Source organism: Trichechus manatus, unplaced genomic scaffold (assembly GCF_000243295.1).
Source record: "Trichechus manatus latirostris isolate Lorelei unplaced genomic scaffold, TriManLat1.0 scaffold00223, whole genome shotgun sequence".
In the NCBI taxonomy this organism is placed as follows: Eukaryota; Metazoa; Chordata; class Mammalia; order Sirenia; family Trichechidae; genus Trichechus; species Trichechus manatus.
This window is the reverse complement of record NW_004444159.1, coordinates 2,822,538-2,842,750: the sequence shown is the minus strand read 5'-3', so window position 1 is coordinate 2,842,750 and position 20,213 is coordinate 2,822,538. Positions and strand designations below refer to the sequence as shown.

The 20,213-nt window shown below is 46.4% G+C and overlaps 1 protein-coding gene across 1 annotated transcript in view; it reads left to right on the top strand.

Moving 5' to 3' along the window:
- Positions 1 to 20,213, top strand: part of RREB1 (ras responsive element binding protein 1) — a 147,608-nt gene that overhangs the window by 52,043 nt on the left and 75,352 nt on the right. Inside the window, exons 2-4 of the mRNA XM_004388944.3 lie at positions 12,806 to 12,925; positions 16,419 to 16,541; positions 17,187 to 17,396. Coding sequence (XP_004389001.1) covers positions 17,229 to 17,396 — 168 coding nt within the window. The 5' untranslated portion in view covers positions 12,806 to 12,925; positions 16,419 to 16,541; positions 17,187 to 17,228. The remainder of the gene's footprint in view (positions 1 to 12,805; positions 12,926 to 16,418; positions 16,542 to 17,186; positions 17,397 to 20,213) is intronic.

Genomic DNA, 20,213 nt, shown 5'->3' with positions numbered 1-20,213 from the left:
CTGCTGACCTTTTGGTTAGCAGCCGAACTCTTAACCACTGCGCCACCAGGGCTCTGTCTATTATCTAGCCCCATAAAAAAAAAGAACCTAAAAACATTGGCTCCGTTTTGGAATGTTGGCATAGAAATTGGTATTATAGACTTAATCTGTAACCTGGCTTCTAGAAGTCACTCGGTTCCCACCATTTTGTCATGGTCTTGCCTTCTCTCACCCCCAACCCTATCTCCATTTCCCCATCCAGCCCTTTCACCTCTGAGATTATGAGGGGTTAAGGGATATTCAGGCAAGGATGTTTTTCTTTTCTGTAATTGATTTTGGAAAGTTTCCTATGTCCTAGAAAGGAACTCAGGGGGAATATTTTGAACATCTGTCTAATTTGATAATGGTCTGGACCCATTAACCTCACGCATGCTGTTGTGATGCTGAGAAGATGGAGCTCCCGTCCTTCAGTGGAAGGGAGTTAGGGTCCTCTGTTCCCTGATAAGTGAATCGCCTTTGGTCATTCCAGCCAGTAAGTCACATACCCAGTCTTAAAACCACCATCACACACAAAAAAAGTGGGTTTTGCTATTTGGAGTCAGTAAATACTCAGCTGGCAAGATCATAGTATGAGGCAAATGAAAGTGCTCTTGAGATCCAACCTAATAAATGCACACACATGGCAACAGAGTAGATTTCTCAGGCTCAGAGTTAGGGCTTAGGGACATCCAGAGACCACAGCCTGCTCTCCCCGTACAGACGAGGATACTAGTGAATTACGGGCCTTTGGCTTGTGCACGGAAGCACATGCTGTACTGGTCTGAGTTCCAGTGGGTTAAGGAAGTTATTAAATGCCACTGAATCGTTTTAATAATAGTAGTATAAACTCAGAGTTTAACTTGAGCTACTGTAACTGACTTCTGGGGTTTCTGGGGCTAATTCTTGTGTTTGTTACAGACAGAAAGCAAGTAGATATAAGTGAGCCTGAAGGAGAAGTTCTCTTTCTTAAAAGCATCAAGCCTCTCCCACTTCAAGGCACAGGGAGTGCTGGTATGTTGGACTTCGAGACTTTTAAAGTTGGAACTGGAAATGGATGCTGGGTAGGTGTTGCTGAGGCACTGTTCCAAGGTTCTAGAGGCAAGTAATATTTTAAACAAGGCAAACAGCCCCTCGCAGCGAGCAGCAGGAAGTCCAGCCCTTGGCTTCACCGTTGTTGCGTGGTCAGCGGAAGATAAAAGCGTGGACTGTTGGAGGCGAGGCCCCTCCTATCGTTGGATGGCGAACTGTTAAGGGAAGATAAAGGGAGAGAAGAGGGATGTTCTTTTTGAACAGCATGAGGGTGCCTTTATCACATGCACTCAATTAAAATAAAGGAATGAGCAAGAGATGGCTGCATTGTGTGATTGTAAGTGCATTGAAGAGCGCTCTTTGAGAAGCAGGATTTGGCTTCCCAAATATACTGAAGCACTTCTGTGTCATGAGAATAGTGGTCCAGATCAGTCCTTTTCAACCAAGATAGTCCACTTGGTTGGGAATTTTTGCATTAGTTATTTCTTAAATTTAGCAGGCGTTAACTTGGGTTTCCAAATCTTTGTGCTACAGAGATTTTCACTTTCGAGGTATGTGACCCGCAGGGACCTTGGTGGAAGTGTTAGGCTGTCCTTGGGCTGAGCAGATGGCCCGTACCGAGCTGGTATAAGCTGTGTGGGCATCAGCCGGGCTCTCCTTAGGGGCGGTGAGTGCATGCCAGGCTTCTAGTTTCCATAATTCCTCAGCAGCGTCTCCATCCCATCTTAGGTTTACTTCTGAGGCTGTCTGAGCTATGGTGAAGATATGGGAGGGTTTTAAGGAAGGGTCTTGTCCAATTGATGTTTATCTCTCCTTTTTAGACTTCCCTTCTTGTTCTTTGTAACATTTGGGGGAAGCTTAAGGGTTACAAGGAGTCCCTGGCCGGCTGCTAACTAAAAGGTTGGAGGGTCGAGTCCACCCAGAAGCACCTCAGAAGAAAGGCCTGGTGGTCTACTTTGGAAAAAATCAGCCATTGAAAATCCTATGGAGCACAGTTCTGTTTTGACACACATGGGGTTGCCGTGAGTCAGAGTTGGCTCTACGGCAGCTGGTTCGAGTTGTAGGTGGCTTGCAAAGAGGTTGTCTGTTTCTCCGAGTAGGATCATACAGGCTTGCAAAGTGTGAACCCACACTTAGGAGCTGGGGCATCTTGAGCGCCCTGGGTGAGCACAGCCAGACACAAATGAGGACATGTGCTTTTCACATACTGTGTTTGTCTCACAACCTGCTGGCCTGGGGACTCTGCTCCGTGTTGGTAAAGCCGCAGCGCAATTAGACACCCCAGGGAGTGCAGTTGTGAGCTAATCATCCCTCGGTGAATTGGGGGCAGTGCAGCCAAGGGGGCCTGCCCCTGGCCCTCCTTCAGTGCTGTGCTAATCCCCGCAACACCGCCCCCCTTCTGAGCGGTGCCTCTGCTATTAAAGCTCATTAGTGTCCTTGGAGGACAGACACAGCCATTCTTGCCACTTCTGCTTCCAGCTGTCGGGACCAAGCCCGTCGACAGACTGAGTCTGTAGACAGACACCAAGCAGTGTCCCGTTCGACCCTGGAGTAGCTTTTCCTTTGCTCACTTTAAGACAGACCGTTTGCTTGCCAGTGTTTTGGGTTTGTTGGCTTGTGATAAACACTTGTCGACCACTATATCTCAGGGTGTTTTTTTTTTTTATTTAATATGTACATGGTGAATCTTTTTTTTTCCCCCTGTGGTAAAATAAGGAGGAAAGGTCATCCATCACAAAGTGTGGCTGGAGGGCCATTTATCCTGTCCCTGGTGGCTGGGCACAGTGAATCCTCACGTTGTCATTTTCAGCTGATGCTTTGTCATGTCTGATCGCCCACGTGAAATGTTGACCACAGCTGACCACTTTTCCAGTGGGGAGGAAGGATTTGACCTTCTTCCACTGCTTGACAGGTCCAAGGAATGCTTTCTCGAAGCTGTTGGGGGACAGCTTTGTGAACAACCTCTTGTCTTCACAGAGTAGTTTCAGCTTTATAAGGGGCGGGTGTCCTGGAACTGTCCTGAGTTACGGGAATTGGAAGCCCAGCCCCTGGGTTAGCCACCTGCCCTGGGGTTGCTTCACTAGCAGGCAGCTTCCCACAGGGAAAGTAGAGAATCCTGTTTCTGACCCGACCCTTTACCGAGCAGGAGCCTCGGGGCCTGTGAAAGAGTTGCAGGATATTGCCCAAAACTCTCTGCAAACTGCTGCTCAACTTTACCCTAGCTCCTTCCAGAAAGCTGCAAATGTGGCTGGAGCTACTGCTTTCCACTTTGTAGGAGTGTAGAGAACAGTCCAGTTACTAAAGCATGGCCTGGAATTCTGAGGCAAGTTGCTGGACATAAGCTACATTCAGTTCCAAAGTTGGGAGCAGAGAGGTGCTGGTGAATTTTGGAAAGGAAGAGCCACATCGGCATGTGAGCCCGTAGTGTGCGCTTCTGTGATTAAGCAAATATGAAGAAGGATTTGTTTCAGCGGCGAACTGAAGCCGGAGGAGTTTTATTTCCCTCTGGCTATGCAGCATGGTTAGCGTGTCAGCAGCTGTTCCTCCTCGTTATTGGCAGTGGGATTGCATTCGTGATAAGACACATAATTTTTATATTTAATTTTTAAATTCAGGGGGTGGGGTGAATGTTTTTAAAAGATGGCAAATTTGGGCCCCTGCCCTCAGCGCATTGGCACTGCAGTCCAGGAGGCCGCAGTGTGGGTCAGGGAGCTGGGGGGCTGGCCCAGGCGCTAAGTGGGAATGTTGAGAGGTGGATAGCCTAGCAGTGCGGATATGCCAACGTGGATGGTGCTTTACCGTCTGTAGAGTGTTCTCATAAATGCTCCTTTGGCTGATTAACTTAACTTTTTAGATGAGAAAACCGAAGCCCCAAGAGTTCAGTGACTCACTGGATGGCGAGCTGGGTTACCAGGCTACGATTTAAAGCTCTGCCTCAGGTGCCCTCTCAGTAACCGTGCTGTGTTATTCTCCTGTGCATGCTGCTGAATCTTACTCAATTGTGAAAAGGGGACTGTCCTCTTAGAAGTGCAGAATCTGGAAGTCAGAAGTGCTACCTTAACCTGGTCCTCCTACCTGCTGTAGCACTTACTTTTTATTTTCTTCTGATAAAATGTGTGTAACAGAACGTTTGCTATCTTAACCATTTTTAAGTGTACAGTTCAGTGACTTGAATTGCATTCATCGTGTTGTATAACCATCACCCCTGTCCATTTCGAACAGTTTTCCATCACCCGACACAGAAGAAACTCAGTACCCCTTAAGCAATAAATCTCCACTCCCACCCCAAGCACCTTGTAAGTACCAATAAACTTTGGTCTCTATGCTTTTGCCTTTTCTAGATACCTTATATAAGTGAGATAACACAATGTTTCTCCTTCAGTGTCTGACTTATTCCACTTAGCAGAACGTCATTAAGGTTCATCATCTTATAACATGTATCAGAACGTCATTTCTCTTAGGGCCGAATCCTGTTTTGTTTATCTGTTCAACTATTGATGGACACTTGGGTCGGTTCCACCTTTTGGCTATGGTGAATAATGCTGTTAGGAAGATTGGTGTACAGGTATCTGTTTGCATCCCTGCTCTCAGTTCTTTTGTGTGTACACACACACACACACACACACACACACACACACACACACACACACACACACACACACACACACACACACACACACACACCCTAGAAGGGAAATTGCTAGAGGATTATTTTTTACAGTATCCATGAGAAGTGGTTGAACAGCAAGCTCACTGTCTTATCAGGTGTCATTTCATTTGCAGGCAGCATTAGTTGTTCAAAGTTCTGATACAAAGAATTGCGGTGTCCCAGACCTGCTGCCCATATCCTCTTCTATCCATACCTAATTCCTGTCCCTGCTGGGTGCTCCTTCCCCACACTGGTCCTGAGGTTGGTAGCTAGCTCTTTAGTGCCTTGAGTTCTTTCTCTTCAGTGGGTTGGGCATCTCCAGTTCCTTCAGCCATTTCTTGTTTCCCAGTCCTTCTCTCAATGGTTTTTGTGATCCTCTTTGTGGTGCAGTGGAAAGTACAAGAATTTTGGAGTCTGGGCTAGAATCCTGGCCCTGCCCCATAAAGCTTTATAAATATCCAGCAAATAACCTAACTGTTACCTTATAAGCTTTTAGGAAGGAATAAATGATATGATATACATAGAACCCCTAGCACATTTTCTGGCATAAAGTCTGCGTCACAGACGTATGCCCCTAGTTATTAGGAAGGGGAGTCCTCTGTTTGGAAGAAATGTAATTGGATAGACACACGTACTAGACTTCTGCAACTTTGAGTTGAATTGTGCTTTCTATTACTTACAGCAACATCCTTTTTCAATTTTTAAATTCCTCAACTAAGGTGTGTTATGGAGACCTCTCCTCACCCTTTCTTGGACCTGTGTCTACCTGATAAGCCAGCAGAGCAGATCTTAAGGTGGGTGGCGAGGGGGCTTCTGAACTTAATCCCCTCCAGGACTCTCTTGTTGGTCCCTCTTGGGCCTTTCCTGCCCCTACACTGTAGGTGTAGGTGGGAGTGCATGCCTTCCCACTTTTGCCTCCTCTGCCCTGTGTGAAGGCTTCCATATTTAGACACAGGTCACCTCGGCAGCGCTCCTTCCCCACCAGCTTCCTCGGACACAGTGCAGAACATACAGGTTTCTGGTAAATTGGGCAAGAAGGTGATGAAATACCAGGTCCTGGTGGCCAGGCAGGAAAACAAGTTTAGGAAAAGAGTGGCTTGCCCGGGAGGGAGCGGGCTTGGACTTTGCTCGCCCACAGCTGGTCTTCCCTGCCTCCCACAAGAGCTCGGGGCTTTGTAACAAATGGCTGCCAAGTGGCAGCTGCTTCTTGGCCTCGAGAATCTGGCAGTCGTTAAATCCTGTCCGTGAGACGTGCTCCTGGGAGAGGAGCTGCAAGGAGTGGAGTCAACCTCCTCGTCTTGATTTACAGACAGAAATGCTTCTAATCAGGACTTTGCCCCACTTCCTTCCTCTGAAGATGTGCTGGGCCAGCCGAAAGGGCCAGGAAGGAGAGCAGTGTATCACATGATGGCTTTATCTGACAGGGGGGACCTGAAAACCCCTCTATTCTCCAGCAATTCGTATTCTAAATTGTATATTTAATCTCACTTGTTTGGGAGGCCAGACCCCTGTCTTGGAGGTCAGCACATGCTTTTCTGTTGAAATTGTATTTACTGTGACAATTAAAATGTCCGAGTAATTTTTAAGAGGGCAAGTGCTTACCAAAAGGGACCCGCCACCACTCCCCTGAGCTGCTCCTCACCCCCTACACTTTACCAAAGTAACATTCCTTTTGAAAAGTACATCAGCAGCTTGTCATTCTCAGTAAAGTGCACTGGGCTGAGGCCCCTGGGGCATCTGCAGTCTCTTCAGAGCCAGGGAGCTGCCCTGCCCTGGAGGGATGATCTCCATGTTTCGCTTCATCCTCAGGTCACACCGAGGAGACAGGCTGCAGTAGATCGGGAGCCTTTTGGTTGCTTTTCCCCGGGGTTATCCCTTCTGAGTTCTTCCTTCTTCCTTTCGCTCCTGTTACACGGTCCCAGTCCCCAAGGAGCAACGGGGAGTGAAGACATTTGGAGACTTGAGGGAGGGTGTCCAGGGCCCCCAGAAATCCTGGCCGAGGGGCTCAACTTTAGAGACTATTCCACAGTACCCTCGAGGAGCGTTCAGATGTGGCAAAAGCCTGTGGGTGGTTGAAGTGCCAGAGCTGCACAAAGTTCGGCCCAGGGTTTGGCTTCCTGTGAGCGTTGCAGGCCGGCCTCCCGTCTCCCTCTCACATCCGACTCCCCCTGTTCCTGAGGAAGCTAGAAATGGGCCCTGCTGCATAGATGAGTCCCTCACCCCCTTTTTGAAACTATAGAGTGAGCATGGGGTTTTCCTCCAAGTGTGTGGATCACATAGCCACTCCTTCCAGGTCCTCCAGGGGAGGCCTCGGTTCTGTGTCACATCTGCATAAAGGCTCCAAGGCTGGTTCTCTAACTTGGATCAGAATCCCCTGGAGGCTGTGCACCCCGCCCCACCCTCTCTGAGGTGGGGCCCAAGAATTTGCATTTCTCACAAAGGGCGGAGGATGCTCAGGGAGGGTGGGGACTGTGCTTGGAGAATCACAAAGTTGGAGGGTGAGTAGTATTTAACTAATGAGATGAGACTGGGTTTTCCTTCCTATTGTATTTGCCTGAGTTTTGATCCGTGCAGTTCTGGTTTTTACTGGCTACTCGCTGCCTCCCCCCAGCCCCCACCACTTCCTGAGCACACACCTTGTCGGCCTGGAGTCTCCACCCCACCCCTCAGGCTTCCTCTTGCTCCAGTCCGGGCTGCGCCTCTAAGGCTGCAGAAGCTACCAGAAGGATACTGGTAGCTTTCGAGCTCCTGCTTCTCCTTGGGGGATCACCTGGGCCAGGACTTGGCTGTTGAGAGTTTGGAACAGGGCCTCATGGGAACATCCAGTGTCCCTGCCTGGCTATTTGTAGAGCACAGGGTGTACACCCTAAAGTCCACCCATCCCTCCCCCATCCTCTCTCACAGCAAGGACAGTAGCTCTAAACCACTATCAGCCTGTGTAAGAGCCTTTGTTAGCCTGAGGTGGAGTCCTGTCCTGCCTCCCGTTTGGAGAGGTGAAGATGGGAGGAGGGGGGTTCCTTTTTCCTTCCTAGAAACGTGGAAATGGAAGGCGGGGGCTGAGCAGTCTGGAAGAAAGGATTCAGAGTAAGTTTGTTAGAAGTCACAGATTGTGACTGAGTGAGCACATCTGTTCTCTCAAGCGCTATGCCAAGAGTCACAAATTTTGCCCGAATGAAACTTACAGGGTTTAGAAACTGGATTCACTGTGCTGTACCATGCAACAGCCCTGTGACCTTGGAGACAAGTTACCTAACCACTCTGTGCCTTAATTTCCTCATCTGGACAGTGGACTTGTCCTCATAGGGTTGGGGTGAGGGTTAAATGAGATAATGCGCTTAGCCTGTGACACAAGGTGTTCAAAAATCTCTAGCTACTGTTATTAGGACAGAGATAGAGGTAAAGTGTGCTCTGAATCCAAAGCCTTGGGCCGGCAGGAATGGGGGAGGCTTTGTTTGGAAAGTGGCTTATGAGGGGTGGTGTAGGGTTCTTACTCTGTATGGAGAAGAGCCTGGGCAGAGACATTCAGGTTTGGCTAACGTGGAGACTAGGGGAGGAGAGACCAGGAGGTAAATCGAGACCACGGTGTGGAGAGCCTTGAATGGTAGGTTAAAGAGTCTGACCATTTCCTGTCATCTTGAGGGGAAGGAAGTGGGGGCTGTTGTGAGGCAGAGTTCAGAAAACCAAAGAGGCAGCCCATATCACAGCCTGGAGTCCTGTGTTGGCGCCCAAACCTTTACCTTGCCCTTTGCTGTCCTGAACAAGTGGTGCACCCCCATCTCTTCTTTGCAGCCCCTCCTCACCCGGGAAAGGGGCTCCAGGAGTGGCTGGAGCAGCTCCCAAGCCCTGATTGCTGGGAGGCCCTACGTGACACTTGAAGGCTCAGTTTTACCAAAACCCGTGCCAGCCAAGGGTTGGGGAGGCAAGGGGGTGACTTTCATGGGCTGCCACCCTATCCAGGGCATAGCCTGAACTGTAAGCCAAGAAACACATCAGCTTCCTGGAACTCGGCATCGTCATCACAGCTGCCTTAGCCTTCAGAGCACATGGGAGGCAGCCTGGCTAGAAGAGATCTCTTCGCCCCGAGGTGTACAGGCAGGGGGTGGGGGGAGAACAGGCATTACTGTAGTGGAGCGGCCTGGCCTGCGGGAGCCCGTCCTTCAAGAGATGTCTTTGCTGCTTGTTACACTACCTGGTAACTCACAGGCTGTTGGTCTGTCCTGAGTCAGCCTGAACTGGTCGGCTGTTACCATCAGCAGATCAACCATCCCAAGTATTTGTGGACGTTTTCTCTGCTCAGCACTGTGGACATCCTGGTTAAGTGTTATAAAGCCCACTATTATATTGTCTGTGGGAACATTTTTTCCGGCCCTCTACCAGCATCCTAGGCATGTAAACTTACCCATATTTCCTGGGGGCCTTAGGAAAGATTTTAGATTTCACTTCAAGAATCCTTGGGTTTTTCAGAAGCTAGGACTCAGCCCTTTGTTTTTCAACCATCTCTCCTTTTATCTTTCATCTCTCCATTGCTATCTCCTTGGACCTGGAGACAGTCTCCTTAATCTTTTCTTTCTGGTTTTACATATCATTGTTCCTTATCTCCTCTAGGGCTGAGGGCTGTCCCTCCCCCACCCCTTCATCTTCCCAGATGGGACTCTGCCCTCTCCAAGTTATCCTTTTTCAACTGGATTTGGGAAAAGCCTGTGTGGGAATGCAAATCAAGAAATGCATCCTTCCTCAGCACCCAGGAGACCCACCCCTCCATGCCCTCCACCCTGTGCTTTGCCGCCCGCAGGATTCATCTTTCCTCACCACAGTGGAGGTGCGGGGTATCTTGAGGTTTCTTCTAAGAACCGTCTGGTAATTTTCTGCTCTCTGAGTTCTGTGAAAGGCCCCTGGTTTGAGTTCGACTGCTAATCTAAAAGTTGACGGTTCGAATCCATCCAGTGGCACTGTGGAAGAAAGGCCTGGCGACCGGCTTCTGTAAAGATCACAGCCCAGAAAAACTATGGAGCAGTTCTACTTTGGGTTGGAATCGGCTCGATGGCAGCGGGTTTGGTTTGGTTTGGTGTTGGGGTTCTGTGAGTCTCTCAGGCCTAGTGGAACCCAAAACAAAGCAGGTACCTCTTGTTCCTTAGCTTAACTGCAAGACATTTATTTTCACATTCAAATCATTTAGATCCAGGATCAGAAGATTGACGTTTAAGGGTCAAGTCTGTCAACCTGATCCATTTTTTCTGCCTTGGTCCTTTAATAGCTCTGATAGGTTACACGGTGGACTTTTAAATTTATCTTTTTTTAATGAGGAGAGGGAGTGGACCCAAATTAAAATGAAAGTTTTTTAGTTATAGTCTGGAAATTCTTAATTCCAGAGACTTGACTTAGAATTGATGGTGTATAGAAATATTTACTTGCTTTACTTAGTCAGAGATCTTGAAGTTTCTAGAAAATACCATGGAGTGAATCCTCAGTCTTCCTCACCGTTTCTCCAGGCTTTTTCTTTCTAATAAAATTTGCTGTTAATTTAAAAATGAATAAAAACAGAGGGAAGCATTGCTTCTTTTTTTTTTTTTTTAACAGTGTTTAATTTCACCTCAGGCATCCTTAAGTGTGAACGAGTAGGGATGATGTGAAAGGAAGTTTTGTTTGTGCATTTTGAAAACTGCATGGCAATTTTAATAAAATTGACTTGATTTGTAGTTTAGAGGAGGGCAGGTTATACATCAGATAAAACAAGGATTCTTATACTGCTGTCTCTGGATGGGTTTCTGGGGCCCCTGGCCCTCCTGGTAGTGAGCACACAATGTTGGATGTCCAGTAGGTGCATTTTTCTGTGAGAGGGTCTGTAATGTTCATCATTCTCAAGGAGGGTCTTGATCCAAGAAACATTGAGAACTGTTGGGGTCCTAGTGTGCTTAGAGACTTAAAAGCCTCCTTCTCTCATTTTAGGGGCCGTCTCTAGGGGGGAACTCCTTGTTTCCTAATATTTCCCTTTAAAATCCAAAACACCTTTCAAAAGAGAAACACTCAAGTAAAAAGATGGAGAGTTTGAAGCAGTCAGGTGTAAAAAGAGAAACTATTTGGGAAGAACCATGGTGTCAGACATACTGAGGAGCTGCCTTGAATAGGAGGAGTTGGTGGTGCTTTTTGCCCCCAGCAGCCCAGTCTAGCCTGGAGCTTGCCTACTGCAGGTGCCCAGGACCCAAGTGAGTACAATTCAGGATAACCATGTTACCTGATTGGGACAGGTCTTGTCTGCGTGGTGGTTTGTTTTTCCTCTCTAGTCTCATGGAGCCCTGGTGGCACAGTGGTTAAGCTCTTGACTGCTAACTGAAAGGTCGATGGTTTGAACCCACCAGCTACTCTGTAGTATAACGATGTGACAGTCTGCTTCTGTAAAGATTACAGCTTGGAAACCCTAAGAGGCAGTTCTACTCTGTCCTGTAGGGTCGCGATGAGTCGGAATCGACTTGATGCAAGTGCGTTTGGTTTGGTTTTATCTTCTCCCGGTTTTACACTGTTCGGCTTACCTTAGGGATGCTGCAGTCAGAGACAGAGACTGTGGCTGAATGCTTCGTTGTTGTTATTCTTAGTTACCATCAATTTGGCTGCGACTCATGGCAATCCCATGTACAATAGAACGAAATGTTGCCCAGTCCTGCGTCATCTTTGCAATTGTTGGTATGCTCGAGTCCATTATTGTGGCCACTATGTATTTTGAGCACCTTCCAACCTAGGGGGCTCATCTTCCAGCACTGTATTGGACAGTGTTCTCTTGTGATCTATAGGTTTTCATTATCTGGTTTTTGGAAGTAGGTCACCAGGCCTTTATTCCTAGTCTGTCCACAGAAACCTGTCCACCATGGGTGACTCTCCTGGTATTTGATAGCTTCCAGCATCATAGCAACCTGCAGTACAACAAACTGGCAGACAGGTAGTGGGCTGAATGCTTTAGCCTTAGAGAATCCTACATTACACTCTGTAACTTTTTAAAGGGCCAAACAGTTTTCTCCAGGTGTTTGATGCCCTTGGTACCACAGAGGAGACCTTCTCAAACTCCTGAATGGCGTGCCATTTAAAAGATGTTTTCTGCATCTTCCCTACAGAAAGGGTGTGTTACAGAGACTTCCCCTATCAGTCAGGAAGACATGAAAGAATCTCTCCTTTACTTCAAAAACCTATTGCCATCGAGTCAATTCCAACTTCGTAGCAACCCTGTAGGACAGCGAAGAACTGCCCCATAGGGTTTCCAAGGAGTGGCTGATGGAATTGAACTGTAGACCTTTCGGTTAGCAGCCGTAGCTGTTAACCACTGTGCCGCCAGGGCTCCTTTACCTCAGAGGGACTGTTTATTTCTGATTTTTCTTTCTTTCTGCGACTCTTTCTTTCTTCTTCCCTGTTTTTGATAGCACTTTTCCCTGTAAACTGGTGGTCCATAGGCATCTGCCACTGAGGTGCTAGAAGTTCTGCCTGGAACCAGTAGTTCAAGTCGTTCTCCAGTGGTGCAAACAGTTCACGTGCCCAGCTGCTACCCGAAAGCTTGGAGGTTTGAGTCTACCCAGAGATGCATCGGAAGAAAGGCCTGGTGGTCTACTGCTGAAAAATCAGCCTTTGAAAACCCTATGGAGCACAGTTGTACTCTGACACACATGCAGTCGCCATGAGTCACAGTTGACTTAATGGCAACTGGTCTGTTCAAGACATAGTGGACTCCTGTTGCCCTTGTTTGGATGTTAATTGGACTCTGGGTGGAATATGAACTAGAAGCTGCTTGTAAGCACAGGCAGGAAATGGGAAGTACTCTGCTGTCTGTAATTTGCATCCCTGGGTGGTGCAAACGTTTTGTGCTGGATTACTAACCTAAAGGTTGGCAGTTCGAAGTCACCCAGCAGTGCCGTGGAAGAAAGCCCGGCAATCGGTTTTTGTAGAGTACAGCCAAGAGAACCCTATGGAGCTCAGTTCTACTCTGTAACGTAGGGTTGCCATGAACCAGAATCGACTCGAAGACAACGGGTTTGGGTATTGGTGGTATTAAGTGGAGAAAACGGTACAGAGATGGGCTCATTTCTGGTCTTAAGCCCCTTTTAATGTTGCCTCTTCTCATTCTTGTAGGTTGCTCCACATTTGTGCTCCGGAGGTGGTGGCTTTGAGGTGTGACCCTGCCCACGTTTGGGCCCAGCCCGTGCCAGCTCCTCAGTAAGGAGGGCCGGCCTGATAAGACAAAGAAAACAGGTCAGTTGAACATTGTTGACTTGGCTTGAGTCACAATAACTGAATGTTGAGTCTCCTCATACCTCCCCCCACCCTTCCTCTGCTCCCTTTGAATCGCCCCCGCCTCTTTTCCAGAGCCTCCTGGAGCTTTGATGCAAAGCCATGTTGAAATTGCAATTGAATTGCCAGTTCTTGATGTAATGGGGCTGTGGTGTGGGATGAGAAATCCCAGAAGGGTGCTTGACTGTTGGCCTCGCAGGAGGCAACACTGCAGACACCCCGTTCCTTTCTTCTCTCTCCCCACCCCTCTCCCTGCCCCAAACCCAGATTGTTCGTGCTAAAAACTGGCACCCAGGCCAGCCTGCATGGTGATTTCAATGAAAAGGATGATTTCTTTTCATAGCTGTGGTGTGTGACTGTCATCTGGCTTCCTGGTCCTCTCTGATTCCAGCTGGAGAGGGTTGTGTTAGAAATGGGCCCGTGGTGGTTGTTTGGGTTGTTGTGTGTGTGTGTGTGTGTGTGTGTGTGTGTGTGTGCGCGCGCGCGCGCATGCAGTGGTGGGCCAATGCATGGGATGGTATCAGGGAGAGGAAACAGTACAGAGGAAAGAATGAGCATATTAGGACTGTAAATATCCCTGGAGAAAAATATGCTTTGTCAGTGGACCTTAAACTGTTCAAATTCTGTTCAGACTCCCAAAAGAGTCCCGAGGTCGACGGTCCAAAGGTTTAGGTTTGTTTGGATTATTGCTCTCGTACAATCCAGAGGGTGAGGGTAGGAAGAATCGACTCATTCTGGCCAACTTGCTTTGCTTCTAATCAGCATATAGATGATCCTTAATGTTAAGGTGAATTTTTTTTTTTCTGCTCCATAGAACAGTAAGCTGAGTTACATTGTGTTTTACACCAGGCTCTTTCCCTCCTTCCCTGCTCCATGATCCCACAGAGAGAGCTTAAATATAAGCTACAAGAGGGAGCTGGAGTGAAATCTTGTAACAGCTCCAACAAGCTAGTTATTGACTGCTTGTGAAGCAACTTCTCCTTTCTGAACAGTGCAGTGTGGAGTTTCATTTTGTCAGTTGCACTGTTAGTTCAGCAATGAGAGGCTTTTCTATTTAAAAAAAAAAAAAAGTGATTTATTTACTTGCAAACTAGGAAAAGGGAGTAAGTGTAGGTGATCTTGGCATTATAGGTTGGCAGTGTCACACTTTACACTTGATCCCAAAGGGGGAAGTAAACTTAGCAAATGTCTTCCTGTTCAGACAGAAGGGGAAACAACAAGTTTGCGTGGCTTCTCTTCTCTTCCAGTTTGGATGAGCCCTTGGAACTTCCAGCCCTTCTGTTGGCCAACTGTAGTGACTTGCTTGTTGTTGTTATGTGCTGCTGAGTCGATTCTAACTCATCGCAAGCCTGTGAGACAGGGTATGACTGCCCTATAGGATTTCCTAGGCTGTCATCTTTACAGAAGCAGATCGCCAAGTCTTTTCTGCCCCAGAGCGGCTGGTGGGTTTGAACTGCTGACCTTCCAGTTAGCAGCTGAGCGCTTTAACCATTGTGCCATCAGGGCTCCCGAGTGATTTCCTAGGCATTGACACTTATGTAAATTGCAAGAATGTACTGGTGATGTTACCAGTGACTGAGAAAAATTCTTACTGCTGTGTGGCTCTGTTTAGTTATATTTTTGTTAATATTCCTGTTGACTATTTCACTCATCTCCATTTTCTTTCCCTACTCAGTGACAGAATTAGAACATAATATACACGCACACATTCACATATATTACCCCCCCTTCCCTGATAGCTGATTTTTTGGAGAGGTAGACCACAAGTTTTCTTTTCTTTCAAGGCGCCTCTGGGTGGACTCAGTATATTTTTAATACCTTATAATTTTATATTTAGTCCCAAACGTATGTACACTTACTTGTTTTCAGATTTGAGTAAACTCTATCATATTTTTTCTTTTAAATGTAATTATAGAACAAAAGCAAGATCATCTTCAAAACCCTTAGTACACATTGGTAGAAAAGTTAATTTTATTTTTACTGACATCACAATTACAGTAACAGTAGATTTTGAGTCAATTATTTTATAATTTGCTATGCATTAAAATTATGTATTTAAAAGAGTGAGATGAATTTGGTATTGAAAATATCCATTTATTTGAATCAGATAAATAATTGCATGCTGACTGATTGCAAAAATTTTAGGAAACTGCTGTTAGAAATCCATTAAGAAAGAAAAGCAGTGTGTGTGTATGCACAGACGTGTGCTCTTGTGTGTGTGTGCTTTTTCCTAAAGAGATCTCCCAGATAAACTTGCAGAGACGATTAAAAACAGGAAGTTTGGTACCCAATTTTAAATACGTTGAAATGTTCTTCAGGCATGGGGAAACTTAATGGAAGGCCGACAGTTTGTTGGTTTTTTTTAATTCTGGCCATAGCTTTCCTCTCTTGATGGGGAAAGATGGTGGGATGAGGGTGAGTCAGTAGTCCTAAATTGTATGTTTCCGTAGTTAGTCCCTTTTCCTACCATTTGGGAAACCATTAGGTTCAACATGTCTGTTAACAAGGAAAGTACATTTCGTCTCTTGACAAGGAAAGCACTGTCCCTGAAGGTTCTCTTTCAGTAGGCTTTTGAGACTTCAGCTGATGGCGTGCATGGCTTAATCAAGTTCTAGCTCCAGCCTTTTCCTGCTGTCCTGCTAGAAAGCTGAGCATTTGTAACTGCTCTCAGTGTAACTGTTTGTCCGATCCTCGGTTGCATCCCCTGACGTTTGAGGAGACACCACGAAAAACCATGTCCTTTCTCTTGTAATTTCTAAGCATAAGCCCTTGCTTCACCAGCTGAGGTAACGAGCTTGAATCTTTTCCATCTGGTTTGGGTTGATGGGATATGTGCCTTACTGGCTGGGTTTCAGCTATAGACTATCTTCTCAGATAAAAGGAGGGAAATAGTTTGCCTATAGATGTATTTCTGGCCATACCTATAGCCTTAGTACTTCTCCTTGCAAGGAATCCCTGAAGAAGTGAATTATGATGTGGCCGTGGGTCAGAGTTCTCCCTTTGGTCATACTGTTCATCTTTCCAGGTTTCTTTTAAGTCTGACTCAATACCTTCTAGGCTGTGACTTTCTTAACTGCCTTGTCTTTGGTCAGTTTCAGGTAGAGGCATGAGGTGGGTCAAGTGGTAATTTGATCATCCTTGTTTGAGGGGGACAGGAGGTACGGAATGTAAGAAAATTCTGTGTGTGTGTGTGTGTGCGCGCGCGCGTGTGTGTGTACATCAGAAAGTAAAATACCACAAAATCAGCACCCTAGGGGGCATCAGTTAAGGTTGAAAAACAACCACAGAATGTGGTTTGGGAAGAAAAAGAAGATTTAGAAACCGCGTTTCATTTGTGCTGCTTGTTTTTCTGTGACTATAGAGTCTGAAGTTAGGGCAAATGAGAAGTTTCAGTTTTTCCTTCACTAAATGAAAGGACATTCACCAACCCTTTATACCTCTGCTTCCATTCCAGTGTCAACGAGTGGCACCAAGAGAAGAAAAGAAGAGACGAAACAGACTCATTTGCTACTCCATGCGGATGATAGCTACAGCAGGGGGAAATTCCACAGCGTATCAGTTGAGGCAGAAAATGGAGGTAATTGGCAGTAGGGGGAGGGTTTTTCTTCGTTTGGTTTTCTCAACTCGTCCAGGTATATTACTTATTTGTATTTTTAAAGTAATAGGCTTTCCTGTGTCGATACGAAATTTGGCTGCAATTCTGATAGGGTTGATCTCTCAGTGGTCTTAGAAAATTTTGAGCTCCCCCTTAAAAATCACTGTATTGTGGCAGTGGGGTTAAGTGCAACCTGAAAATTCTCACCCTTAGTGTTTAGGTGAAGGGCATTCACGTAGTAGTGAGTGACTGTACATTCTTAGGAGGGTGCTGGCCAAATGGCAGCTCCCTGGGTTCTCTAACTGTTGGTTCAGCCTTTCCCAATTCTGCTTAACAGAGGATTAAGAAAGGCAAAGACTCCTGCCTCAGATGACTTGTTGAGTCCTCTTGGTGGCATAGACTCAGAAACAAGCAAGATCATCAGTTAGTCTTTGCTTTGCCAACTTTCATTTAGTTGAAGGCTTGAATCATTATAGACATGAGTACTAGTTTAAACTGAATAAAGCAGGCTTTAGGCTTTCAGACTTGACTGACAGTTATAGTAACCCAGGCGGCCAGTGCTACCTGGCCATGATCTCAGCCTAAACTTGACAGCCATCAGTCACATCAGCAATTTCCAATTTTCAGTTCTACAACAGAGCCTTCTTAGAAGCTTAAACCCTTGTCCCGATGACGTCAGGCTTGCCCGTTGGCTTGGAAGGTTCAGACTTATCTTCCATCAACACCATGATGTCGGCTGTAATGAGTGTAGGGAAGATTGCTGAGAGTGGCGGGAGCTCGCAAGTCAAGTGCCCCACAAAGCCCCCAGGACCAAACCGGATCGGTAGAAGGAACCAGGTAAGCTTTCGCAGACTCAGCCAGAAAGCCTGGTGGGTTTAGTCGTTGAGAACATTGGAAGAAGGATGTTCCCTTGAGACCCAGCTTTCTAAGACAAAACTTTGGCTTTGTTTGGAATTAAATAGACATACCCAGAGGCCTCAATAACGTTTCAAGAGCAAATTTTTCATAGCTTCTGTCAGTTTCTTTTCATGGAGAAAATTTTCTTTGCTGTGGTATAAATGTTGGTGAAAGCTCCCTTATTCTCTGCCCCATAATTTGATTTGAATGCAAGCTTTCTTCATGTGATGACCAAGGCAGAGAACTTGACTTATTCCTCTGCTATAATGTGGTTTATTTCCTTATTCACAAAGCTGGTTAATGGGACCTTCAAAGCCACTGCCTTGGGTTTTTTTAGCGTCTTTAGATTAGGTAGCAAATAAGTACTATTTATGCTGGGCCTACTAGTCAGCCTTCCATCCTTGGAAAAACAGTGGCTTCAGAGAATTCCAGTGAAGTTGCTGTTTAGTCTTCCTGAATTTTCTGGGGGCATTAGGTCAGGGAAGCAGGAAAGAGTAAATGGGCGGGGGTTGGGGAAGATTAATCATGGTTATAAAAGTCTATGCGAGGGTGGGAGGGGAAATCCAGTTTCTATCCCCATTCCAGCCTGCCTCCCCAAAGTCTGTTGGGAAATCACATGAATCTTTTAATTAATGTACAAATGGACCCCTATGAAAAGTTGTTGCTATCATGGTCTACAGACAAATGTTAAGGAGTGAGTGAGGCAGAAGGTGACTAGATCTCATTTCTCGTTTGTCTGGTTTAAGGGAGTTATACCAAACCCTCAGGGAGAAGATGTTCTTCTGGGTTTATCTAGGTACCAGGGGTAGATGGGAAAGTAAACCTGTTGGATTTTGTGAATTGATTTTCTTGTTTATTAATAATCCTACAGTGATTAACCTTACATAGAGGTCTCTGAGCACGTCTCTGATGGTTTTCCATAAATTCTTAGAAGTACAAGGTTAATTAAGGCTTTTGATTCAACCTGCCCACCAGAAAAAGCAGCACCAGCCCACAGTCCCACCAGCTGTGTGTGAGAATGTCCGTTTCTTACCCCTTTCTCAAAGCTGAAGGTTGATAGTTAAATGATTCTTTAGGGTGGGGAACTGATCTCTCTTCTCTCTTTTTTCCTTTGTCTCCACGTGCCTCTCTTCCTGTGGGTACCTGAGAAAATACTCAGCCTGTGTGGCTGTGGCCTGAGCAAGAAGGAGAGCTAGCTCTGTGAAGAAAAGGTTTATTTCCACTCCCACATGATTGTCCATCCTCCCATCCATCCATCTGTCTGTCCGTCCATCAATCCATTTAACAAAGTGTACCCACTTCCTACTGCCAGCCAGGCCCTGGCCAGGAGCCCCGCATCTCATGATGAATGAGACACACAAGGTTGATGTCCTCTCCTCTGCTTCACCAGGGAAGCGTGGCGTGGGAGTGGTGGGGGAAGGGCTTCCTTAAATAGCACAGCATGACCACAGCAGAGGCTGAGCTGGCACAAGTCCAGGCTCCGGTCTGTACCCAGTTGTTCAGAGACAGCAGTTACAGGCATTGCAAAACCCCACCACACCTCCCGTCCCACGTCCCACGTTAGCAGAGGTTGACCCTGCCAGTGTCGGGGAGGGAGCAACTGGTGCACGTGTGACTGGGCTGTTTGCACCTTCCTCCTCTTCTCCTTCACTGACTTGGTTGGCCTTTGAAAGGGAGGTTGAGGCCGGAGGTTGCATGGCATATTCAGTGAATTTTTAAAAAACAAGACACAGTGGGGAGAGAGTGCCCGGAAGAATGAAGCGTCTCTCTTACCTGTGAGCTGGACAGGAAGGGTGGAAAGAGGGAGGAGTCCCAACGGGGCTACCAGAGAGTTCCAGAACAGATTAGACCCAGCAGATACCTGACAGGGCTGCCAGATTGTTTCATTATGGGATAGTTAGTTATCACATTAGCTGCTAATTTTATCTTTCAGCTCAGGAAGTGTGTTTCGTTCACCAGCGGGGCTGTCCTAGCTGGACTTAACGTCCCCAGAGAGCCTCTGCAGGAGCCACGGCGCTCTCCTTTCTCTTGGGCTTGTTTTTGAAAATTAAGTCTGAGTCAACAGACCTGCTTCTCCAAAACCACCTTGGGTTTTGTCGCCCTGCCATGTATGCAATGTACCACTGCCAGTCTCAGAAAAAGTTTGGTTCCAGTTAATGATAAACCCCAGAGTCAATACGAGCAAGCTCCACCGAGCTGCGCAGTGGTCTGGGGCCTCCTTCAGGGTGAACTCAAATGGGTGTTTTCTTTTTATCTCCTCAAGAGGCTGGCTGGCCATTTACAGGCCTGACTTTTAACATTTACAAATATCCTACTGGTGAATCTTGTTTTATATATATGTATATATGTGTGTGTGTATGTATATACACACGTGTCTGTTTATACACACTATATGTGTGTATTATATTTATATACATTTATCTATCTATCTATATAGACAGATAGATATATGGTGTCCTGGGGTGGTGAAAATAGTTAAAATGCTCAGTTGCTAACCGAAAGAAGTTTAGAGGTTCAAGTCTACCCAGAGGTGCCTCAGAACAAAGGCCTGGTGATACACTTCTGAAAAATCAACTGTTGAAGACCCTATGGAGCACAGTTCTGCTCTGAAACATACAGGGTTATTCTGAGTTAGAATCCACTGAACAGAAACTGGTGTGTGTGTGTATTTTATATATATATACATACATATATATGCACACATATACATATATATACATATAAATGCATATATACATATACTCACTCCTCACTTAT